The sequence below is a fragment of the Nymphaea colorata genome, chromosome 13 (genome assembly GCF_008831285.2).
Source record: "Nymphaea colorata isolate Beijing-Zhang1983 chromosome 13, ASM883128v2, whole genome shotgun sequence".
In the NCBI taxonomy this organism is placed as follows: Eukaryota; Viridiplantae; Streptophyta; class Magnoliopsida; order Nymphaeales; family Nymphaeaceae; genus Nymphaea; species Nymphaea colorata.
The window spans coordinates 12,728,878-12,752,572 of record NC_045150.1 but is presented as its reverse complement, the minus strand read 5'-3'; the positions used below and the strand labels follow the sequence as shown (position 1 = coordinate 12,752,572).

The window sequence follows — 23,695 nt, the reverse complement described above, 5'->3', positions numbered from 1 at the left end:
TTGAAAGTTGCAAGGACATGTATCATGCTGACCTAGACTTCAGCCACATTTGGTCAGAGTGCTCTAGTGCGTCTCAACCTCTGGACTCTAAATTTTTCAATCACAATGACTACCTATTCCACGGAAATAAGTTGTGTATACCTCAATATTCTTTACGATTACAACTTATTGCAGAACTCCATGGTAATGGAATGTCGGGGCATTTTGGGCAGGACAAGACATACTCTTTGATGGATGAACGTTACTATTGGCCCAAGATGAGGAAGGATGTCATCAAGTTTGTTCAATGTTGTCGTACTTGCCAAATTGCAAAGGGGCATAGTCAAAACAGTGGTTTGTATACTCCTCTACCTATTCCAGATAGGCTCTGGGAACACGCTTCTATGGATTTCATCGTCGGGCTTCCCAAGACGATCCGTAAAGTGGATTCAATCATGGTTGTGGTAGACAGATTTTCGAAGATGGCCGTTTTCATTCCTTGCAAGAGAATGATAGATGCGTCTTTGGTTGCCTCTTACTTTTCCAAAGATGTGGCACGATTTCATAGACTTCCTCGTTCTATCACATCAGATCGAGATACGAGGTTCCTGAATCATTTTTGGCGTTCCCTATGGTCTCTACTTAATATGAAACTTCAATTCAGTAGTGCGTACCACCCCCAGACCGATGGCCAAACCGAGGTAGTTAATAGGATCTTAGGAAACTTGCTTAGGTGTCTGGTATGAGAAAATACCAAAACCTGGGACTTAGTGCTACTACAAGCCGAATTTGTATATAATAACTCAATCAATCGTTCCACTGGGAAGACTCATTTTCAAGTCGTGTATGGTCAGTCCCCCAACCATGTTGTTGACTTGTCCCCAGTACCAAGCGCTGGAGAGCATGCTCCGGCGGCACTAGATGCTATTGAATATATGTGTGATGTCCATAGTCAAGTGAAGCAGAAGCTCCAGGAGAGTTATGAAACCTACAAGTCCCGTGTTGATTGGAGTCATTGAGATGTCAATTTTAAAGTGGGTCAGCAAGTTTGGGTCTACCTACGACCTGAGTGATGTCCTCTTGGCACCTATAGTAAGTTAAGTCCTAGGAAATATGGCCCTTTCCGAATCAGTCGACGTCTAGGAAAAAATGCATATCTGCTTGAACTTCCTGAGGATTGGTAAATTTCGCCGATCTTCAATGTTTCTGATATGTTTCCCTATTCTGGTGACAATGATTCATCGGAGACGACTTCTCTCCAACCAGGGGAGAATGATGCAAGGCAGGACCAGACCCGTCACTCTCCTGGGTCCAGTTCCTCGCCTCAGGTTTCACCTTCGGGCAACAGTGCAGTCCTTGAGCCTTCAGCCGTGGGATCCCCTGTGGACCCAGAGCTTACGCGAGAGGAGGTTCCTCTGCGTAGATACTCAAGGCAGACCAAGGGTTGAAATGTAAATTTGGTCTACATATGTTATTTTGTTATCCATTTTGTTAGTATATTCATTTTGTATCTAAGTGGGTCTGTTTGGATTCAGGCACTTGTTCAGGACCTGACCCGTTGCTTTTCACGTCCGTATAATGGGATGACAAAGCTATTTTGTACATAGTTGATATCGAATGAAAAAAAAGTTAACTTTTGTTTTATGCTGTCTTCTTTGTTGTTTTCTAGCGTAAGTGCTTTAGTTTTGAAGTTTCTTTCATAGTTCTCGTCCAGCCTTCATCTTCAGTTAGTTGTCATCTGCAAAGTAGTTTTGCATCAATAACTCTTTAGTTCTATCATTGAACTAACAAAACGATCGCTCATCTCTCTCTCTCTCCCTATATATATATATATATATATATATATATATGTATGTATGCGTGTGTGCATGTGTGTGTGCTAAATTTCATGGCAGATTTTGAAAACATACATTATTTCATATTTTTGGAGAAAATGAGAAAAACAGATAACCATTTGTTATATTAACATCCAACTCTTCATACAAAGAGATCTATTAGCTAAGTTTCAAGGTATTAAGTTGCTCAGAGACTGAGGCACATATCGGTAGGTATCTTTTTTCCAAAAAATCTTAGACAGGAGACACTTGATAAGCTATTCTAGCACTTTACTGTTACACTTTCACTTTTAGAAATTTCATTATCTAAACAGCATTTGAAATAGGAGCCATTTTTAAGTCAAATGCCTTAAAAGTGTACTTGCAGCCTTGGACATATAACAATGTGTTTTAAAGTATTCGAAGAAAACTGAGTATATATATACTAATGCATATTTAAATTTTCAGACCTATACAGTTGATTGCCAATGGAAACCATAACAAATTGCTCCATGAATTTACTCCAAAAGTTAGAGGCAAATTCATGAAACACTATGTTACAGCGTTTTATAAATCTAAATCAATCTTGCCAATGAAATTGTTTGTTACTGGTTTTATTGCCAAATGCCCCCTAAAGAAATTATACATTTATTGTTTCCTGCTAAGGCTAATGTGCTGATGAGAGAACCTGCAAAACCATATGAGAAATCTGCATAGCTTAAATATCTCAAAGATTGCTTCATATTGGGTGCCACCATATGAAGGAACAGGATGGATGGCAGCACCAAGACCCACAGTTTTGCTCACTTGTACAGAACCAGGGCGAAGGTCATAGCAGCCCACTGAACGATAGCCATCCGTCTGTAGGAACAAGTGCAAGTCAAAATTAGCTCTCTACAGGACTTTTCTGTTTTTCTGTGGTTAAGATATCCTTTCCTATTCTAATGGCCATGTTTTCTTCATCTAAATTCCAACATCAAGACTCCGCTGAAGACGAGAGAGCCAGCTTAGCGTCCAATAGCTGAATAGGCGTGTCTCTGTGTCGCCAATAAGTTGCGGCCATACGGCCATACCATTAAAATTCAATAACTGGCAAAGCAAGGAGTAAACTGAATTCAACTACTACTAAGGGAAAATCTTTAGGTCCAAGTGCAACTTCCAAGACCTTGGATCAAAGTAACTCTTACCATTCCTCACTTGAATGAAAAAAGTTCTCTGATCTAACTGTGTATAAGGAAGCAAGTAATTATGTTTGCGTTCCCCAACAAGTGGATTCACCGATGCAACATCTGTTTGCTTAGGTGCTCTCTCTCTCTCTCTCTGTGCAACATACCCATTTTCTTTGTGACAAAATCCCAACAATAAATTTTGCACCCAATGCAGGATAAGGGCATAGTTTAATTGCAGAATTAGCGCTGTCGATTGAAAGAGCTTTTCAGTTGACGATTCTCAACATTGGCTACGGAAATAAATACGGAGTCATCCATTTTAACAAGTATGTTGGCCTTGGTAACCTGCGCTTTCTTATTCCAGCTGAAGAGGTGAATACATTGGAGAACATACTATCCATCCTGCTTCAAGGCTGGTAGCCAGAAGGTACTCTGAATTCTTGATAACCACAAGTTTCGATGCGCTCGAATCATCGCGTGTTCCGACCTGTGGTCTTCAGACGTTGAAAGTTGCCGCAGCTCCCAAATACGGGCCGCCATCGACGTGAACAGGAGCATGCTGGTCGATCAACGCAGATGGTTCATCAATATTGAACAATTTTCATATGCAGGAGAGCAAGTAAGCCCTTAAGCATGCATTTCAAGAAACATGTTTTACCTTGTGGCTTGCATTAAGAAGAGGCAGTGACCTTGTAGAGTTAGGATTGAAAATGGTGATGGAGTGCTTTCCGATGAAACTTTTGCTGGCATAGGTGTAAAAGTTCTGGTGCTCCTCAGATAGGAGCATGGTGCGCCTCAGGATAGGAACTGTGCCATCGGGGCAGCTTCCACTCATTTTCCGGACTTGACAGTGTTTGCCACTTGAATCATGGCTCTCTCGAACGGCCATACCTTCTGGGTAGAGGCTAGGCCTCATCTGCAACAAGTTGCCATGAAAATAAAGCTTCTGCTGCTAGTACTTTGACAGAAATAGGATCAACGAGAAAGAGAGAGAGAGAGAGATGCAGGGCTATCATAATTAAGGGGCAGACACTTTCGATTGTTTACAAGTCCAGCATGGACACGATTGATGTCATACTTGTTTGTGAACAATCTTCAGAATCAACACAACCAAACTGACCTTGGTTCTTGATAGACGCATTTGTGCCAAGATCTCTGAAAAGCACTAGATTTAACAGATGGGTGGGCATAGAGTAACACGACGTCACCCTCTATGACAATACGAGAGCTGACAATCATGAAGGAAGAAAGATTGAGGTGTGGACCTGGATAGTGCGATTTCTCAAGGATGGACGATCAAGGGCAGGTTGGCTGCAGCTATCCACGCAGTCGATTGTATCACCGTCTTCACTTTGGGCCACGCAACAAAAGATCGGAAATGCAAAAGAACATTATCTAGAAATTGAGATGCAAAGAATCGCAAAATGACCAAAAATAAAAAAATATCAAATGTTAAGGCAACTGAATGTTAACTGGAGGTACTCTTGGATAAGTTCTGCAAAAACCTGTTGAAAAACATAAAGCAATAACAGAAAAGAACTTAGGAGATTAATGTGGAGCATATTTTCTTTACCCACGGAAGGCCATCGGCCTTGACATTGACAAAGTATGCCAATCCCTTATATAGGCATTACAGATGAGATAACTCCTTATTTTAAGGAGCTGTTACAAGATATTCATTATCAACAAAACCGTTCTTGATTTTTGTTGTAACTGTTTTCATAATCCATCACCTTGATTTTTGCCATGATCCTTTTCAAACGATCCTTACCATGATGCTGGCATCCTTATCATATGTGTGTGCCGTTAACCATCATTCTTTTCATCTTCCCTCAAATTGGACGGCGTTTCACAAAGTCCAAATTTGCCATGGAGATTTTATGGAGGCAGATCATGCTCTGGCAGCAATTCAGAAATCTCAAGCTTGATTTTTGAATATTTTGTTCACAGGATCGAGTCCTCGCTTTGATGAAGAAGGCAGCGATCTCTTTGGTCGTCTGCAAGCCATCTTTGGGCGTTGATCTTCTTCTTCAAGCATCCTGCTCTGATACCATGTTGAAAAACATAAAGCAATAACAGAAAAGAACTTAGGAGATTAACGTGGAGCATATTTTCTTTACCCATGGAAGGCCATCGGCCTTGACATTGACAAAGTATGCCAATACCTTATATAGGCATTACAGATGAGATAACTCCTTATTTTAAGGAGCTGTTACAAGATATTCATTATCAACAAAACCGTTCTTGATTTTTGCTGTAACTGTTTTCATAATCCATCACCTTGATTTTTGCCATGATCCTTTTCAAACGATCCTTACCATGATGCTGACATTCTTATCATATGTGTGTGTCGTTAACCATCATTCTTTTCAAAACTATGCTTCTCATTAACTATACTGCTTCCAGAATTCACTGCATTCAGAATTCACTGCATGAATCAGGACCAAGCAAAAGAGACGTCATACTTGTTTGTGAACAACAATCTTTAGGATGGAAAATCCAATCCAGAATGGAGGGACATATAATGCTGGATAGTATTCCATAAGCTGACGCTTGTATATTTCCATAGTAATCATTGCCTCACATTTCTAGAGTTGTCGTCTTCTGAATATATCTCTGTGGTTTACTGTCAGTTTACTTGAAAAGACAGTCCGGCGGCTTTTAATAGAAATTTTTCAATTTTATTACTAAATTTGAGTTTATCATGGCACTAGAAGTCCATTGTTGCGAACAAAAGGATTTGTAGGCAGAAAAAGAAAGAAAAAAACCATGAGGGCAGATAAATTTAGCAAACATATGAGAATAAAGAAAAAGAAAAAGAGAAAAACCATGAGGGCAGATAAATTTAGCAAACATATGAGAAGAAAGAAAAAGAAAAAGAAAAACCATGTGGGCAGATAAATTTAGCAAACTGGTGAAGAACTAGTCAGCAATGCACCGTATGAACGTCGACAACATCCGGACATTTCTTCAATTATTTCCAATTCGATTGGTTACAATTAACTTTTTTCTTTTTGGCAAAAGGATTTCGTAATTAGTTGAATTTCGATTCGACATATAGTTTTGCATTACCATTGAATCTACAGTATACAAATGTCAAATTTGCTTGTTATAAAAAGCTTTCATCTAATTGTCTTCATATTCTCTTCAATAAACGACCAACTTCACTAAATTACTCAAATAAAAAGCGGGCTAATCTCAATTGTAAAAGTTTTGGTCGCACCCAAATTTATTCATAATCTTGGTTTGCCTTGAAATTGAGTGCAACTAATGTCCATTAGTTATGATTCACTCACATCTTATCTGCTTATTGTCTTCAACAATGTAAATGAAGCATTTTGCTTTAGTTTGATGACACCATGTAATTGTTTTCAGCGCATAGCACCTTATGCGGTTGCTGGGGTTTCTAAAAATGGTCATGCAGAAACCCAAACCTAATTCAAGGGAAAACCAACCTGTACAGCGGTTAGACTCTAGCATGAAGACCAAGTCATCTTCTCCACCATCAAATCCAGATGCAAAGGAGATTAAATCTAGTCAGTCAGCAAATTGTAAGTGATATCCTCTTACCTTTTGGCCACTTGTTACTTTTTCTCCACACCTCCATTGGTCAAAATGGCTTATTGTTATGTGTTTGCCTTGTTTCTGTGCTTTATGTCTTTGCCAGTCATTAGATAACAATTTTTGAATCTTATTTGTATTTGCAGCTGCTGAAACACTACCACGTACCCCACAGAGTGTAGGTCTAGCTAATGTGCCAAAGGTTTCTTCTTCTAATTCAACAGCAGCATGCAATTCGTCTACCATGAAGAGAAATGTCATGCCAAAGATTCAGTCTTTAGCCAGCAACCAAGTCGTTGTACCTGTCATCATCCCTAGAAACCACCAAAAACCTGACCAACCAGTTGACTCTAAAACTGAAAGCACACTTGTTGAAAGAAGAGTCCTGGTGTCAAAGTCTCATGTGCGAAAACCATCATATGGCAGAGGAAATGTAGATGGTGAATCTGTGTCGGTTGTTCTGGATCATCTATATCCAAGGGTAGTGATCTGAATCAAGAACCAGTTTAGAATTTCTTTCCTGGAGTTGACACAAAAGATGATGGTGGACATAGTGAAGGAAATGCAACAAGTATCAAGAATGTGGACATACAGCAAAAGGTGCCAAAGATACAGCCTACAACTGGCAGCCAAGTGTTCTCTAGACCTGATGTTCCACCTGTTGTTGCCACTAGAAACAGCCAAAAACTTGAACAACCACCTGATTCCAAGAGTGAAAGCACCCCTGCTGAAAAGATCAGTTTCAGCATCAAGATCGTCTCATGTTCGCAGACCATCCTATGCTAGAGGAAATGTAGATGGCGAATCTGTTTCAGTTGTTTTGGGGTCATCTATTTCCAAAGGCATATATTAACATCAAACAAGAACATAACTATTGCAACGTAAAGTAAAACTTACCCAAAGTAAAACAAAGAAAGACAAACTCTGCTGAACTTAATTACCCAATTAAAAGTGGTAAACTCAGATTCAACTTACCCAAAGAGTGGCATTCATTAGAATTCAAGCATGATTATAACCCTAACTGCACTTCTGGGAGTCAATTAATTCGTTCTCGATTTGCCAACTAATGTAATTAATATTGGTGCGCATCGGCTTGTATCGGCCCATAATGGTGTTGACCTCTCACCACAACAATAATATATATAGGGCCCGACGCGTGAATTTTTCAAATATGGGCCAGAGATTGGCTTCTATCAGCCGATAAAGCTCTGTATATATGTCTCATTTTAATTAAACAATAATTTTATAAACGATTCTTAATTTTTAAACATTTTCGAGAACAGTTAAAATTGGCTGATAGAGCCTCATTTTAGCCGATGTTTTATCGACCATAATAATGATGTTCCTTTAAAGGTTTCTGAAGCGATAGAAAAGTCAAAAGTCGATATTGTCAATAATATTCATGCCGACTTCATTGAGGGCATTTGCTGAGATGAATATTGCACACTTTCAATAGATATTCCTAAGGTCGCGGTTTTAATTTGTTTTAAAAAATATAGCATGGTCATGAATGTTATTTCTAACATCGAACAATCAAGTGCAACACATAATCAATCTCACAAAAGCAAGAATGTAGTACTTCGAGGATGCTTTTTCAAGGACAGGCGTTTTAAAAGTACAACGTTCCTACCAAGCAACCTCTATATATGCATGGGTATATTTGAAGAATATTAGATTGGCGTACGTACCTGATGGAAATTGGAGTCCAATATTACATTGACATGGCTGATCATAGAATTTCAGAAAGGGAATATGCGCTGAGAAGGGCGTGTGGAAGCAAAAAATCATTTTCCGGAAAAAGAGGCGGGTTTTCTGCTACCTATGGATTGACCAACTTAATATTTAACCATATTTTGCCGTGGTTTTCTAGTTGGTTTCTGATGTGGGTAGTGTTCTTGGCTTGGACGTTTGATTCTTCATGGGGGCTTGGTGATGACGATCGATGGTTGATCATCTTCTGTAGATGGAATTAAGAACTCTGCATCATTTAATATGTGAAACTAGTATTTACGCTCACTGGTTGAATTACGAGGCAGAGGTTTTGAAATTGTTGGCGGTGACAGTATGTAAGGACACAAAGTTGCAGTGTTCTCTGGGTAAAGGACCGATCCATGAAAAAGAGCCCGTGTTATCCATTTTTTTGTCTATTTAAACTGTCGCCAGAGAATTGACTCTTGCAAGATGGTTTGTTGGCAGTCGAATCTGCTCCCAGGGAACTGTAAATTAGCAGATAAAATGAGACTTTTTGAGGTTACACTCTGAAAAAAGTGAAGAACATATTATCGCTAACCTACGTGTAAGCGATCATCTTCTCTTGGTATGGAAGACAGATAACGGATCAAGATATACCCATGTTGATAGAGTCGAATATCTAAGGTCAGGAGTGACCAATATGTTAGATACGGTATATGTTATTACAAGAGCCTGTCTTTTTTCTAGCTATTGAAGTCTACATCTAGTGTAGAATACGTAACAATGCAAACAACAGGAGTCAATTTGTGAAACCATGCACGAAAAACAAAACTTGTTTTTTTAACATAGACCACAGTTGAAAGACCAGCTTGCAGGAAAATCCATTCGAAGATTTAGCGGCGGAAGTGCGTTCAGGAAAGAGTGCAAGCAATCTACTAGGCCGTTAGTTTCTATGGCGTTTAATAATCTGTCAAATTATTGCATTTTGTCACGGGATTCTGTTGACATCCAAGAACATTGACACTCTTGGCCGAACAAGGGTTCAGAAATCCAAAATACGTTAAAAAAATGTGGATTTTTTTGGAAAAAATGCAACGACGAGATTAGTCCACGTTCCTTGGATTTCTTGTCTTGAATTAAATGCTCATACTATGTTAACATACTAGACCGGAATCCTCCCCGTAACGAACTGATCTTTGCTAGCGTTTCAAATTTTGAAGCCTTAACATGGTTCCCAGTAATTATGAAAAAGCATTGGGCCAAATCTATTGTTATTTAAAATTACTTTCAAACAATTTTTCAGATAAAAATAAGAAATATTAGATCGAGATGGCTTTAGACGACTCATAGTGCAAAAAAAAAACATGGGTAACTCATATGATGCTGGAAAAGCTTGTATATTCCACTCCCATGACTGGTTATTTAGAATCGTATAGGTTCATTATTTAAGCAAACGCTGGATCAGCTTCTCCTGCTAATATACATTCAAAAGCTGATCCAATGGGGGCCTCATAACATCAAGGACACATTAGACATGGCAGGGAAGGTCCACAAATGTAATACAAGAAATACACTTGATCATTCCAGGACCACCCTTTTGAAGACATCTTTTTCTTTCGTTACATACAAATTAAGAAATATCACTTACTGCATACTGGCGGGCCTTTTATTGGCAAATCTTTTCTCGTTAGGGAGTACAACCAGCTTTAACATTTGAAGACAGACATCCACTCAGGGCTTTGAGCTCAGGGGGATTCATCATCTTGATACTTCTGATTCGTGAAATCAGATGAGGGCAACCTTGTGGACATTAGACATGGCTTTTCTTTTTCAGTTGCCCAAAGTCATGCAGAAACTTCTCGCCCACCGCACACTAATTATCATGCTCAACTTTATGATGGGCCATAACTAGATGAAATGCCTTTAATTGTTTAGGTCGTTTTTGTTCCTTATTTTCCAGAATAGTAGAGCTAGTCGCCTAGATATTTCCTCTATTCTTAGTTTTAGAAATATTCTATTGCTATTCTTGCGTGAATATCATTAAAGTGGTGTGCCATTTTTCTACAGATGTTTGCAAGGCATGAAATGTGATGAGGAAAACAGCTACCAGGAAATAATAAACAACGGAGAAAGTTGGTGCAATCTGGTTCATCTTTTCCAACCACAATGGTGGTGGTGCTCTAGTCAATCAGTGGCGACGCGCCGAAAGCGGTGGCCGACGCCTGGCTTTTGCTGCCGCATGCTAATTGTCACTATCATGTTTGCTCAACCTGCTTACCGTAATTAATGGTTACGGATCAGAATACTAGGAGCAGGGTGAGGTTACTGATCTAAAAGGATCGAACCGAGAGGGCTCAAGAGCTTGGCTCGCTCTTGTCTTGGGCTTCATGGGTTGTAATTCTAGTCAATGCAAGCAGGGTCTTCATGGGGCAGGGGGCGATCCACTCCCAAACATAGTGAACTTGAGTTTTTGGATTCATTAATTAATGCCACCTTGTAAGGATTCTCTCTTAAGGGGAATTGGAAGGTCCAATCTGCCCAAGTTTGTTCATCATCAACAACATCAATCCACCTATAAATATATGTGCACTTGCGTACGCAATGCAAGATGGTGCATGTGAGTATGCACAAAAATCATTTAATTGGTCAAATTTGGGTCCCTCCATCCAGCTTTCTAGTCTTGATATCATTATCTTCTCATCAAAGCACCACCAAGTATTAATTGGACCGGTTTCCTCATCAAGATGCTTGTATCCCACTTGCATGTATCATATATATTTATAGTAGGGAATTAAATTAGTTATATACATATAACTATACACACACAACAGAGATGTTTTTCATGTATGTACTCTCTTACAGACAGTACATGTACATACAACACTGACCGTCATGCCACTTATGATGTTGTCTGTTGCATTTGTCAATAGCGCATATATAATCCACATATGTTCATCTGACAAAGCTGTATCAAGTCGCAGATATTGGTGTTCCCCATTCTCATCAAGTTGGAAACAGTGCAGAAAGACAAGCACCACCATTACCTGCAGCATAGTCATGAACTATGTGCTCAATTTACTAAAGTGCCTCTTGAATTTAAAGATTTTGACAGGGAAATTGAGTGTATTTGCAAAGAATTGCTGGAATTTTGCTAGTTGATCATGTAATATCGAAAGGTATATGGACCAAATCCACAGTCCAGGGCAATACCAAAAGACAGACCGACTGCAAAACCAGCACCACCATCACTCCATGGTTGAAAATTTGAGAGTGCATGCTCTGTGGTCTGCAGGGTGGGTGCATGAATGAATGTAAACAAGGTCAAAAGAGAAGACTGATGAATGTGCTATTGCAGAGACTGAGGTCCACTTGGGAGGTACTGTCTGTGCTCTCAGCTCGGTTAAGTTGAGATTCGGTTACTCATGTCCGAGTTCATTTCTTTGACTCAGCTGAATCTAATCACCTAGAACGGTATTAATCCATTGTATCCAGGCAACTCCATAAAACTGGCTTGACTTATCGAGCCAAAACTGAACGCGTCTGAGTCCAGATCCTGAGTAAGATTGTGGTGCATAGCTTTTCTTTTTTATATGTAAATTGGGGATAGCCAGATCCCCATCAGGGTATGCAAAGAACTATACCTTGGGTATTGAACTCTTATCCTCTTTCAACTCGATGATCTTTTCTAACTCTTCATTCAAGTTTGAACCACATCTCTAGCAGCTTGATCTTGATTAGTCAGATTGTCATAGCTAGGCTTTCTAATATAACCGGTGAATTGGGCGAGATTTAATCACCGCAATGATCTTACACATAAAAATATATCAAACAGAATGATCCAAGTCATCTTCTGTTCCCGAATTCGGCAGATGCGTGGAATTCGGTGAGGATCCTCATGGTAAGGGACTGGTTACCAGATCTGGATTGGCCCACACTGATCTCTTGAAACCCAGGTAAGGGGGATGCCGTATCTGAGCCCCCATTGACCATAACTGTTGCACCTGATCCATGATGCAAATTTCTCCAAATGCGTCTGCGTTTGGATGATTACAACTCTGAACCTGTACTAGATTTAGCCAGCGGTTGGCTTATTCATTTTGAATCTCTATATGGTCACTCATCTGCTCATGATACTAAAACGAGTTCTTCCTGTTTTTCCCAGGTATAATGAAGTTCACTTCCTAGTAAGTAGACATAGGTCAGTCTGCTTGATCCATGATCCGAAGTGACAAGTAACTTTTCAACTTTAGCAAATCGAGTACGGTCACTGTCGAGACTGAGAAGCGCATGTGATTAGGGGGGAACTTGGTGGTTCCAACCAGCATTCATGAGCATGATGCCCACAAAAACACGTCATTGTCAGGAAAAAAGCTTCCTGTTTCTAAAACAGCTTTTTTCTTGATCTACATGAAAGACATATTTGACCTTGGAAATTAGACTGCTAACAGCCCTGCAAGTTATCGCAATAAAAAACCAAAAGATTTAAGATAAGCGGCACTTCTCAATATGCATTGAACTTTTCAAGAAGGAATCATGATAGCTTCATGGTAGAGAGTCTGTATGTTAGACAAGGGCCCCATGTGTCCATGTCTCATCATGGACTGGACATCAATATGGCCGAGTTGGGAGAACCATGGCCTAAGAATCAACCGATGATTTGCAGTATAGACCTGGTGCTTATCAGGAAAGACAGGAACAGCTTTAGGGAATCGAAAGACTCCAAGAGGATAGATTCTAGAGAACATGGTGGCACACGAGCAGCATCCAGATGTGAACCACCGTTCTGATATCTGTAGAGCTTTTCTGGAGTTTCACGCGGCCATGCTCATTATATCATCAAATACATCACAAGTTGGCTGCCTGCACTCAGCAGAGTGTTCTGCATTCTTGTTTATACATGAACAGGTAATGCATAGGGTATCATAAAAGCAACTTTTTGATGAAACCATTTAATATTCCCCAACTACTGAAAAGATCTAGCATAAAGAAAGGGCCCGTCTTTGAATTTTCTGATGTATGCTACACATATCCTAGAACCAGGAAATATTAATCCTGCTAAACAACCATAATCTTGTAAAAAAAGGTAAATTTTCATTCATTTTGTGTAGTAGAGTAAGTAGTGGTGCACGTGTCTGCCAACTTTTTAGAAACATGAGCCCACGGACACTGTAATCAAAGCTAAAAGACGTTCACCCACAAAAAGAGATCTTCTCCATCACAGAACGAAGGCAACTAATTTTGCAACTTATGTGGGTATCCCAGTTCAGGATAGTTCCGAACAAGCTGCAGGGCGATTTGGCCCCTCAGCCGAGCAGCCATGAAAAAAAACCTCTTAAATCACCAAATTTTCATGTATGATTGCCGGTGTAGGCAAGGCTGACTGGATAACAAACAATCAAGATTCCTTTCTTCAAAAAGCACGGAGCCCCCACTCTGAGGACAACTTCGACACTCAACCGCTACCACTAGAGAGGGCGAGAATCAGGTGTGAGATCTATAGAAAGAGTATGTTGGTCGGTCCCTATCTGCAACTGTCACGTTTGATGCCACCAAGTGTTCCATTTACTCCAAAAAGAAAGTGTTCCACTTCATCCGATCATATTCTCCCCCAGCGAAAGAAATATCCTCCCATGTCAGGTCTGGTTATAACACAGAGGATACAGAATTGTAAGCCTCCTCTCATCAAGGAGGTCAACAACGGATTCTTAAACGAAAAGACACCTTTTTCTCAAACATGTCACTCCTCAGTTGAATGATCCTCAATCATTATAGCTCCACGTCTCCTTCGTAAAGCAGAATTCTATGTTTCACATCCCACACGTTTCCATTCTGCACTATCAACTAGCATTTGAATCACTCTTAACACATACTCACATCAGTTAAAATTTAATAGGATCATGCACAATGGTTTACCAAGTATTTACAAAAAGGTAAATAGCCAATTGAAATTTACCACATAATGTTCAGTAACATGTGATCTACTACACAAAGAGGTGTAAGTAGAAGCAATTGCCCAAAATAACAGAATAATATCTATGACAACTGACAATTCCCTTCCAGAAACTTGTAACACAGTTTGAGCAACTCGCTTTCAGCAATTCAATCGCTATCCTGTTGCTTGGTATATCTATACTTTCCTGCCTACTTGACTGAAATCAACCGATCACAAATGCACCAAAGAGAAATCAAACGCATGCTACTACAGGATAACAGCCCATGATGACCACTGCAGCATGGTTCCAATTATCATATAGTCGTGGATATCTTGAAATTAAGATAGCTGAAGGCACCTCAAATCAAGCGCCATTCTACAACCTATGAAGAACAGAAAGGCTACATTAAATAGTGCAATTTATGAAAACCAAACATGCATAACATAATCCAGCAGCAGACAAGATGCATGTGGGAGAACATACAGCCAACAAATGAGATTGACTTGTACAACAATTCAAATATGTAAACCCCTATATGTCAATCACTTTTCTTATTTACAGTAAACCTTTTCCATCCGACAATGAACTTTTCCAATGAAACAAGTTTACACTTGTGGTGGAGCTAAGTTGGATGCAGTTCTGTCAAGGTACTAAACAAAGTGAACAAGAACAAATGCACCTAAGATCCAAGAAACTTGCCTAATTAGCCAACTGGTCCATGAACCAAGGCCAGCCAATTTAGGTTGTGTACCAATTACCTGAAGGGCTGTATCCATTGTTGGCAAACCCAGGGAGTCAACTCGGGAATTGCCCGACGGCCTGAGTTGGCTTAGATTGGACAGAAACTGGGCCATGATCAGCCTTGACCCAGATATACCCGATTTATAAAGGACTTGGGCTTGAATCAGTTTGATTACTAGCTTGCTGAATCGAATTAAAATTGCCCCTTTTGAAGACTTGACTATGAGGCGTTGGGGTGTTCATTAACTGATTTAAGTTGCTATTAGGATTGGGTGTGCAATAGTTAGTAAAGAAGCCACCATGGAGTCCAGCCAGCTTGTTTTTTGAAAATAAGGAGGAAATATGTCCGTGTTGAACTTTGACTGACAGAAAATGGAGCTGTACTTGGAAATTTCACGCAATTTATGGCTTCTAATTGAAAAAGCAGATTTTTAAGAGGCATGTCCACTGCTGCTGTAGCCTGTAGAGACTTGTTCCACAAATATATGATTGCCCTGTAACTCATATCAGCCGTCTTCATTTCAGAGATAATCTTAACTTGATGATCACAATTGGGTCTTTTATATTTCCTTTTGATCCTAAGTTCCTAACACTTATTCAGATGAAAGAATAATACCTATTGCAACAATTTGTGTCACCCTACAAGATATAAGTTATTAAGACAACAAATTCTGAAAACATAGGTTGGCAACATGAAAAACCCGTTAAAAAAATTAGAAGTCAGCAGATGTGCTTGTTGCTCTGAAAATATCATAACATCAACTTCTGTCGAGAATTGGGGCATTGAATGGCAACTACCAGGCCAGCTTGAAGGTGTGTGATGCTATTTAACGTTAGTTAGTTTGTATTCAACTTGAATCCATATGTGGAACTAATTCTATTACCTTCTTGAAAAGATTAATGTTGAGTGTCAGAATTTGATCTTTAGCGGTCTGAAAAGTAGTTGTTTCTTGCACATCCAGCCAATGACAAAAACCGTGTACCAGAACCAACGCATTTACAACCATACCAAAGAGAGAATGAAAATGAATAAAGAAAGGAATAGGTGAATAAATTCATCATTTATGGTGAATTAATGTCATCATTTATGGTGGTGTGTGGTGGATAAATTCTTAGACTTATATTCTTTAAGAATCATAAACTTGGAAGGATATTACAATCACAAAGTGAATTCAAGCATAATAGATACCATAATATAGATTGTAGAGACAAATCCAATCCAATCAAAATAAAGATGCTTCGAAATATTAGCTGATGCACTGGATGAACTGGCACTTCCGCTGTTTCAGCCACTGCTGGCTCCATTTTTAATAAATAACAATAAGTACATGTATATGTATACTCTCCCCTACCTCCCCCACTCCCCTCTCCCACCCGCCCCTCCCCCGCCCAAAAGAAAAAACCCCTAACCCTCTGTGTGTGTATAATGTTTGTGTATTGAACTAGTGTTTCCAGCAGCGTCACTTCATTGGTTTGAGTGTATTCTCCAAAGTGGTGTTCAGAGAGTATTGCTGTTTCTCTAAACTTCCAAAATTCCTTTTTCTCCTAGTATGTTTCATGTATACTTAGGCAATTGTTTCATAGACTAATTAATCCTAAGCTGTCATAGACCAATGTGGAAGATACAGTTGTGTGTGTGTGTGTGTGTGTGTATGTTTGCTCCATCCAGCCTGTACATGTAGTCTCTATGGTCTACGTAGTAGATAGCATGTTAAAAGGCTTAATTTTTTTTCCCTCTTTAGTTATGTTTCCAGTGCAATGGAAAAATCAACCACTCAATGCACCAAAACGTTGGTGTAACAAAGTCTAAATTGTTCAACTAGATTCAGTCATTCGTATTGTTTGTTGTGGATACTCAACAATGATGTTTCTTTCTACAGGCTTGGGTTTAGTAAAAAGGACATGCAGTGTGTTTGTGAGGGGTGTCAGTGGTGAGAAAAGATTTGGCTGGTAACAATTAACCGCTAATAATATATATATATATATATATATATATATATATATATATATATATATATATATATATATATATATATATGCATGTAATATTTTTCTTTTCCTTTGGGTGCTCAAAGGGCACTTCCGTAAGAATGTAATTGGACACTCCCAATTCCCAATGGCTACTCCTGCTCTTGTTGTTTGAGATTTTCCTTTGTGGTTGATATGCATTTTGAGGAATGTAATAAAAATTATATTAATGATGTGCAGTTTTATCCCTTTTATGTGGGATTAGTTTGTGTTTGCATGATGTTTAAGTGATCATTCTCTTTGTGAGTTGTAAAATAGAGTCTTATACTTCAAATTGTATTTCACAGCTCCTCAATTTTACAGGTAGGTGGTACCATTATGTGGAAGAAATGGTGTCCCATGAGTGTTTTCTCATATATTTCTTTTGTCAGGATCCAGCAGTTCGTGCAGGGGCATCTAGACAACAAAATTATGGAGGAGGTGCATTTTACACAACAGTAAGCTTTCCATTTTTTTTACCAAAAATTCAGACTGCTTGATTTATGAACAATGCGATTAAGCAGTGAGCTGGATTCATTTACCAATCCAATGATGTGTCCACATGTATGTAGGTTTTTTAGGTAATTGATGATTCTTAAGTCTTCACCATAATTATTATGACCCAGCAATTATCATATAGATTTTGCAATTATCATATACACCGGAGCATTGGCAGGTTTGCTTCCATTTTCCCTGTTCATGTCCAAAGACTCCACATACACGCACACACGTGCGCGCACACATATACTCACATGTGCATGCACATTATACATCCCAATGAAAAAACTGATAGCATATCGTTTCTGGTAAGGTCTAGTGCAGTGTTTCAAAGTTAAAAACTTTAAACTAGTGAAGGCATGAGAAAATAAGTTTAGACACTAAAATTTCTTGTCTATGCATGCACACAGAATCAAATTTGTAATCCCCACAGACATGGTTTCTTATGAATATGCACAAGAAGCTGAATAATTTCCACAGAAGTTCCAGTGGTCATTATGCTCTTGATTCTGTGTTCTGCTTGGTTCAGCTTATTTGGGTTAGTTTCCAGTTCACAAAGAATGGAAGATCAGCGGCTAGGATTTTTTATTCACTGTTGATCGTGTCCTAAATTTTGTTCTCCAAGAAATTGTGTGGAATTTGATTCAGTTCTGTAGCCTCTTTTTTTAGTAACAACTTGCAACAATGATAGTAAACAAGCTGAACGGCAGAGCTTGCCCTTTTGAACCTACCTCGAGCTTCAGTTTGTCATTGTAAAGCCATGGTCAGTTTGAGCTGGGCTCTTGAGGAGGAAAAATAGAATAAGAGAACTCATTGTTCCAGAGGTAAAAGTAATTTGAAGCCAAAAGAGGTTTAAGCACTTGTTTTGAGCTACAGGAATGACAAAAATGCAGCGGACACATACTTTTTTCATTTTCTAAGCTGGCTGACTAAACATCCTTGTTTGGTATTTGTCGTGGTAACTCTGCTTGTTGTGTTTGCTAACGTGATTCATGTGTTTGAGGTCTTCAAGTTCCTGTCTATTAGTTGCTCATCTATTGTGCCACTCGTTTGTGTAGTTGATATTTGGGGATCATTTGATGCTGCTGCTCATGTCTGCCTATCCTATGTTTATCTCTCTTTCTCTCTTGTTGTCTGCATATGTGCATGTGTTTCAGCCAGTGTAAAAAAAAACACAAAAAAAATGTGATAAATTAAATTGCCGGATAAAACTTACAAAAAATGCTTTCTTTGAAAAAAAATGTTAAAAACAAAAAAAACACTTTTTTCACGGTTTTTTTCACTTTTTCATTTTTTTATGCCAAACAGTTTTTTTTTTCAATTTCTATTTTTTATTTGTTACAAATCTACTTATCTTTTGATGTTTGTGTTATTAGTTTCTCACTTATTTTATTTTCCTCTATTTTTAGCTTTTTAAATTTTTTAAAATTTACTGGATTTTTTCCATTTTTTTCAAGTTCGCTGTATTATACCGGAGAAAAATCTCGCCATTTAAAATTCCGAAACGTTATTTGTGACTATGGTTTCAGCAAATAATTATACTATCTCATACATTTCTGCACTTTCAGGATCCAGGAAGTGCACCTACTGCTATGAATAGGCTTTCACCTCTTCCCCCTGAGCCTGTTGATTTTGGAAGTGCCACAGTTGATATTCCTCTCGATTCAGGCAAGGTATGCTGTGTTTAAGAGTTAAAAATCACAAAAGTGCTTGCTAGCGTGATATTTATCATGTGATATATCAAGTGAAGTTCTGGAACATGATTCTTCTCTAATATATAGGACTTGAAGAAGAAAGAGAGGGAACTGCAAGCTAAAGAGGCAGAACTGAAGAGACGAGCGCAGGTGTGTCTGTCATGGCTCGTGTTTAATCCTGTACTAGGTCATTGAATCATGCACATGTCTTGAGTTGGACTGCATAACATTTCATATGGGTCATTAGATCTCATTTTCTTGATTGCCTCTTCATCATATCTTGATTCAGGCTGCTTCATTATTTTTGTCTATTGTTGAATTTGAATCACTAGCTACAACTGAATTTCTTCTTTTATTGATTATGGGATCACTTTTTGGAACATATTGTCATGCTTCAGGTTTATGCTTTTGGCTTTTTCTTTGCTTTTGCTATTCCCCTTGTGAAACATGACTTTGGTTTTGTCGTCCAGTGTTCCATTTTGCTTATGATGATTGGCTTAAGTGCCGTCCATGTAATGTTTCATAAGTTTTCAGGCCCATCAGATGTTTCCTATTTCCCATCAAAATATTCTGTGGGGGCAGATAGTTTTCATGCTAGCATTTTGACTTTTCTTTTTTTTTTTCTTCTAGTTTATGTTATTTGTAGCAGTAAGGAACACATGACTCTTCTGACATATATATTAAGAGAACTGGCATGTGGTTGAATTATTATGGGACTCAACTTCTTGCTAGCCATGTCTGAGAGAAGCTTGAACAGTTAATGATACCCGGGTGCGGGTAGGGTATGGGTTGAGGAACGACAATTTTGAAAATTGTGAGTAACGCGGGTACGGCAAATTTTATATTCTCAAAAATGATAAAATGAAAAAAAAAAAACATTAGTAGTCTTATAATCCACAAAAATTCTAAGAAAAGTGAGAGGAAAGTATAGAATCTTAGTGAAAGGGAAATATAAAAGAAGGAAAAAATCAAAATTAGAGAAAAAATTAAGTTTGAAAATATAATTTTAAATGTTTTAAAATGCACCCGTATCCACGTACCCGTGTCACGTAGATTCCCTTTTATTAATGAAAAATAAGCTCTTTGGAGATTATCTGCCAGTTTTCCTATCGCATTCTTGTCTTCCTTTATGCCGTACACTTTCATCTGTTTGTTTGTCTTTTGTTTGTCTGCATGCTTAGTGTGTGTTTTACTGGTTATTCTCTGCTTCATCTTATTCTACGGTGTGCATTGCTCCTCTATTGCAGGAGCTAAAACGAAGGGAGGATGCAGCTGCACGAGGTACAATTTCTTGTCTTCATTTACATGTCTGGTTCAAAAAATAAATGTTTGTGCTGCTGCTTAATATGATGTACGGAGATAATTTATTGCTTCTTACTTTGTCCTTCTGTAGCTGGAATAGTGATTGAGGAGAGAAATTGGCTGCCCTTTTTCCCTCTTATTCACCATGATATCGCAAATGAAATACCAATACATCTACAGAGGCTGCAGTATTTTGCATTTGCATCATTTTTAGGTACTTCTCCATCTTGTCTAAAGTCCTGCTTGTTTAAATGTTTTCTTTATGGGTGTGAGCTAAAATACAGACTAGCATAGAAAGGGCATAATTCAGTTAAGCTTGAGCTTTGCATTTGAAGCTCAAGTGGAACTTGAGACCAGTTCAAGCTACACATATATATGTTGAGCTGAGTTTAATCTGGCCAAACTCAGCTCATGGTCACCCATACGTGAGGCCCAGCCCAGCTTCCCTTAAACAAAGGGGTAGGCATGGTGGAAGGCATAACTCACTTTCTTATATAGATTGAAGCCTTATTCTTAGACTGTTGGAATATGGTTTGAGTAATCATATATTAAGATAGTCTTAAAACAAAAAATCCTGTCGTCTGATATTTGATCTTATGTCGTTTATACTTTGTCATAGCATCACGAAAGTAGAACTATAGTAGCTAACCAAAATCCTTTCCAATTTTTAAGAACTAAATTTACCGAGTAATTAGGTATATCTGAAAGTGTTTTAGTAGCTAACCAAAATCCTTTCCATTTTTAAGAACTAAATTTACCGAGTAATTAGGTATATCTGAAAGTGTTTTCTGCATTGGACATACCATCTTTGTCGTCACATTTAGACTTTAGTATATCATTGATGGATGGAATTGTAATATGTGTGCCCACAAGAATTTTATGTGATACATGTATATTTTTTTTATTTCTAAGATGCAATTTTGCAATAAGATTTGATTCTCAATAAATGGAAGGGGTCTCCCCAGCCTGTTTGCTGCCAAAAAAAAAAAGCTACAGTTGTGGAATATGATTTGAATCTCAGATCTTTAGTGAACACAGTCAAATCTTGACTGTTTCATGTGCCATTGCTTAACATTTTTACTAGTGTGTTTACATTGTCATAATTTGACTTAATTCCTTAGGTTTTTTTTTAGGTTGGGTTGGGGTGGGGGGGGGGAGATGTGCTCATGCATATACATATAGATATGGTGAGTCTGGTGACATTTATCGTATAGTATGGTATTGAAGATCATCTTTCTTAGATTCAAAAGTCAGAACTTCCATTCTCAACAAGAAAGGGGCATGTTGGCACACATATACATATGCATGAGGTGACATTTATCTTATAGTATGGCATTGAAGATCATCTTTCTTAGATTCAAAATTCATAACTTCCTTTCTCAACAAGAAAGGGACATGTTGGCACTTTGTTTCCTTGCATGGCCTCTTACCTGATAATCTCTTGGCTACAGGCTAAAACCTGTAAGATAATTATCACCGTTTAGCTTTTAGATCAGGTGAAGGTCTGTTCATATAGCATCAGATTTGTTGCCAGCTGCAAGGTTTCTTCTTTTTGATGCTTCAAACACTTGTCTCCAATAATGTTCAATAAAAACCTCTGGAAACTCAGAACCCAACTTAATGCTCACGAGAGCCAGTTGTTACCTTGTCTTTTGCTCATGTTCTGACCCAGTCCTTATGAGTATCCAGTCAAGCTATCCAGTCTCCTGTCCTATTAGTTGGACACCTCCCAATCTGGACATAATATTGGGCTAGATTGCACAAATCAGTGGTAAGTGTTATGGAACAGAAAACACAAAAAACTTTGGGGTGTACGTTTGGCGGTGCAGGCTTTTTGAATGTGGATAGGCTTCTTTTTATGCACACTATGCTCACAGTTGTCATAGATGTATGTGTATATGCAAATAATTCTTCAGTAGATTAAATATCGTAAGTGTACTTGAATTTGGGAATGTTTAATGGGCATTCTTTAAGGTGTTACAATGTTTTTCCATTGTTTAACTTTCACATTTGCTGTTGGTGTAAGTATAAACATTTAATTGGTTTTGGGTACTGGATCATTTCTGATCTCTAGATTTTCTGTTGACCAGCGGTATCCTACCAGCCATTGATTTGATGAGCCCGCACGTCATAATTGGGGTATATTCTTTTTATCTATGCTTCAGTTGTAGTTACTCATCGCTTCAAGCGAATGGATGCTTATTAGCATATAATTAAGTGGTGTGCAACACCATGTGATCTGGACTGTTTGCTCATCAAACTTGAGGTCACATTTTCTGTTTGATTAGAAGCAAATAGCTATTGCAGTGACAGATACACGATTTGCAGTCTTGCTTCCATTTAAGCAGATCATAAAAAAATTTAATTCAATTTTCCCTTTTCATGTGTCTATGGACGAGATTTTTTTTTGGTTCATCACATAGGTAGTATTTCTATTTCCTGCTTGTTGCATTGAGGACCTGTCTGCAAGGTTCTTGGTGGCCTTTTCCTTCTTTTTCCTAAACTAAAGAGTGTCTGCTACATCTGGATCAGATTCTGTACTTCGTTGGTTTTGCGTTATTCTGCTTAGAATCCCTCCTCAGCATCTGGGTGATTCAGGTATCCCATTGCATTACCTTAACTTGATGATCAGTTTCTTTCTTCATTGCTGAAATTCTACTTTTCCCAGCCGCTTGCTTTTTCTCATCACCTTTTCTTTCTTTTTTTTGTGTTTGTGTGTGTGTGTATGTGCATCCGAGCAGCAAGTGTATATGTACTTCAGAGGCAGCGGGAAAGCCGCTGAGATGAAGCGTGAAGCTGCACTGTAGAGATTGATGGACAGGAACAGCTTCTTTCATATGATGACGTATTCTTGAGAGCTGTTTGAGGTTCTCTGCTTCCCATGATAGGGTTGTGTATCATTTTCTTTCGTTTCTTTTCTTTTTCTTCTGTGCAGAGAAATAAGACTAAACAAACAGAACACTGTAGTTACCAAATTCTATAATTTGTTTGAAGTGATTTTTCTCTCTTTTCTTAGGTTCATTGTCTCCAGGTTTCCCGTTCCTGAAAGATGTTTCTGGATGAATTCTTTGACGCTGTTTTGTACTATCTTGGTTTACAATTTATGTAATGAATGTGTAAAGCTCTTGCACCGGAGATTTCATCATAAACAGAGTTGGACCAGCAGCAAGTTTCCTTAGTCTTTTTCTACTCATGATAGTGTTGCTAAAGGACGAGTGCTAACGATTACCAGGGTCGTTCGACAAGGGGAACAGTCACATACTGTCGATGAATCTTAGGGTAGATTTACCATTTAAGAAACAATT

The 23,695-nt window shown here is 38.5% G+C and overlaps 1 protein-coding gene across 1 annotated transcript; it reads left to right on the top strand.

The window, feature by feature from the left end:
* Positions 1-12,958: 12,958 nt before the first annotated feature.
* On the top strand, positions 12,959-23,378 carry LOC116266687 (secretory carrier-associated membrane protein 1-like). Its single transcript, XM_050081114.1, has 9 exons — positions 12,959-13,120; positions 17,289-17,354; positions 18,963-19,067; positions 19,176-19,238; positions 20,336-20,369; positions 20,482-20,604; positions 22,465-22,529; positions 22,923-22,988; positions 23,132-23,378. The coding sequence occupies exons 1-9, from the start codon at positions 12,959-12,961 to the stop codon at positions 23,195-23,197; spliced, it is 750 nt and encodes a 249-aa protein (XP_049937071.1). The 3' UTR covers positions 23,198-23,378.
* Positions 23,379-23,695: the final 317 nt, after the last annotated feature.

Coding starts and splice junctions, on each gene's coding strand:
- LOC116266687 (XM_050081114.1), top strand. CDS start 12,959: ATGGTGGCACACGAGCAGCATCCAGATGTGAACCACCGTTCTGATATC. Junction 20,370..20,481: donor GGAGGATGCAGCTGCACGAG/GTACAATTTCTT, acceptor GTCCTTCTGTAG/CTGGAATAGTGATTGAGGAG. Junction 22,989..23,131: donor TCAGCATCTGGGTGATTCAG/GTATCCCATTGC, acceptor GCATCCGAGCAG/CAAGTGTATATGTACTTCAG.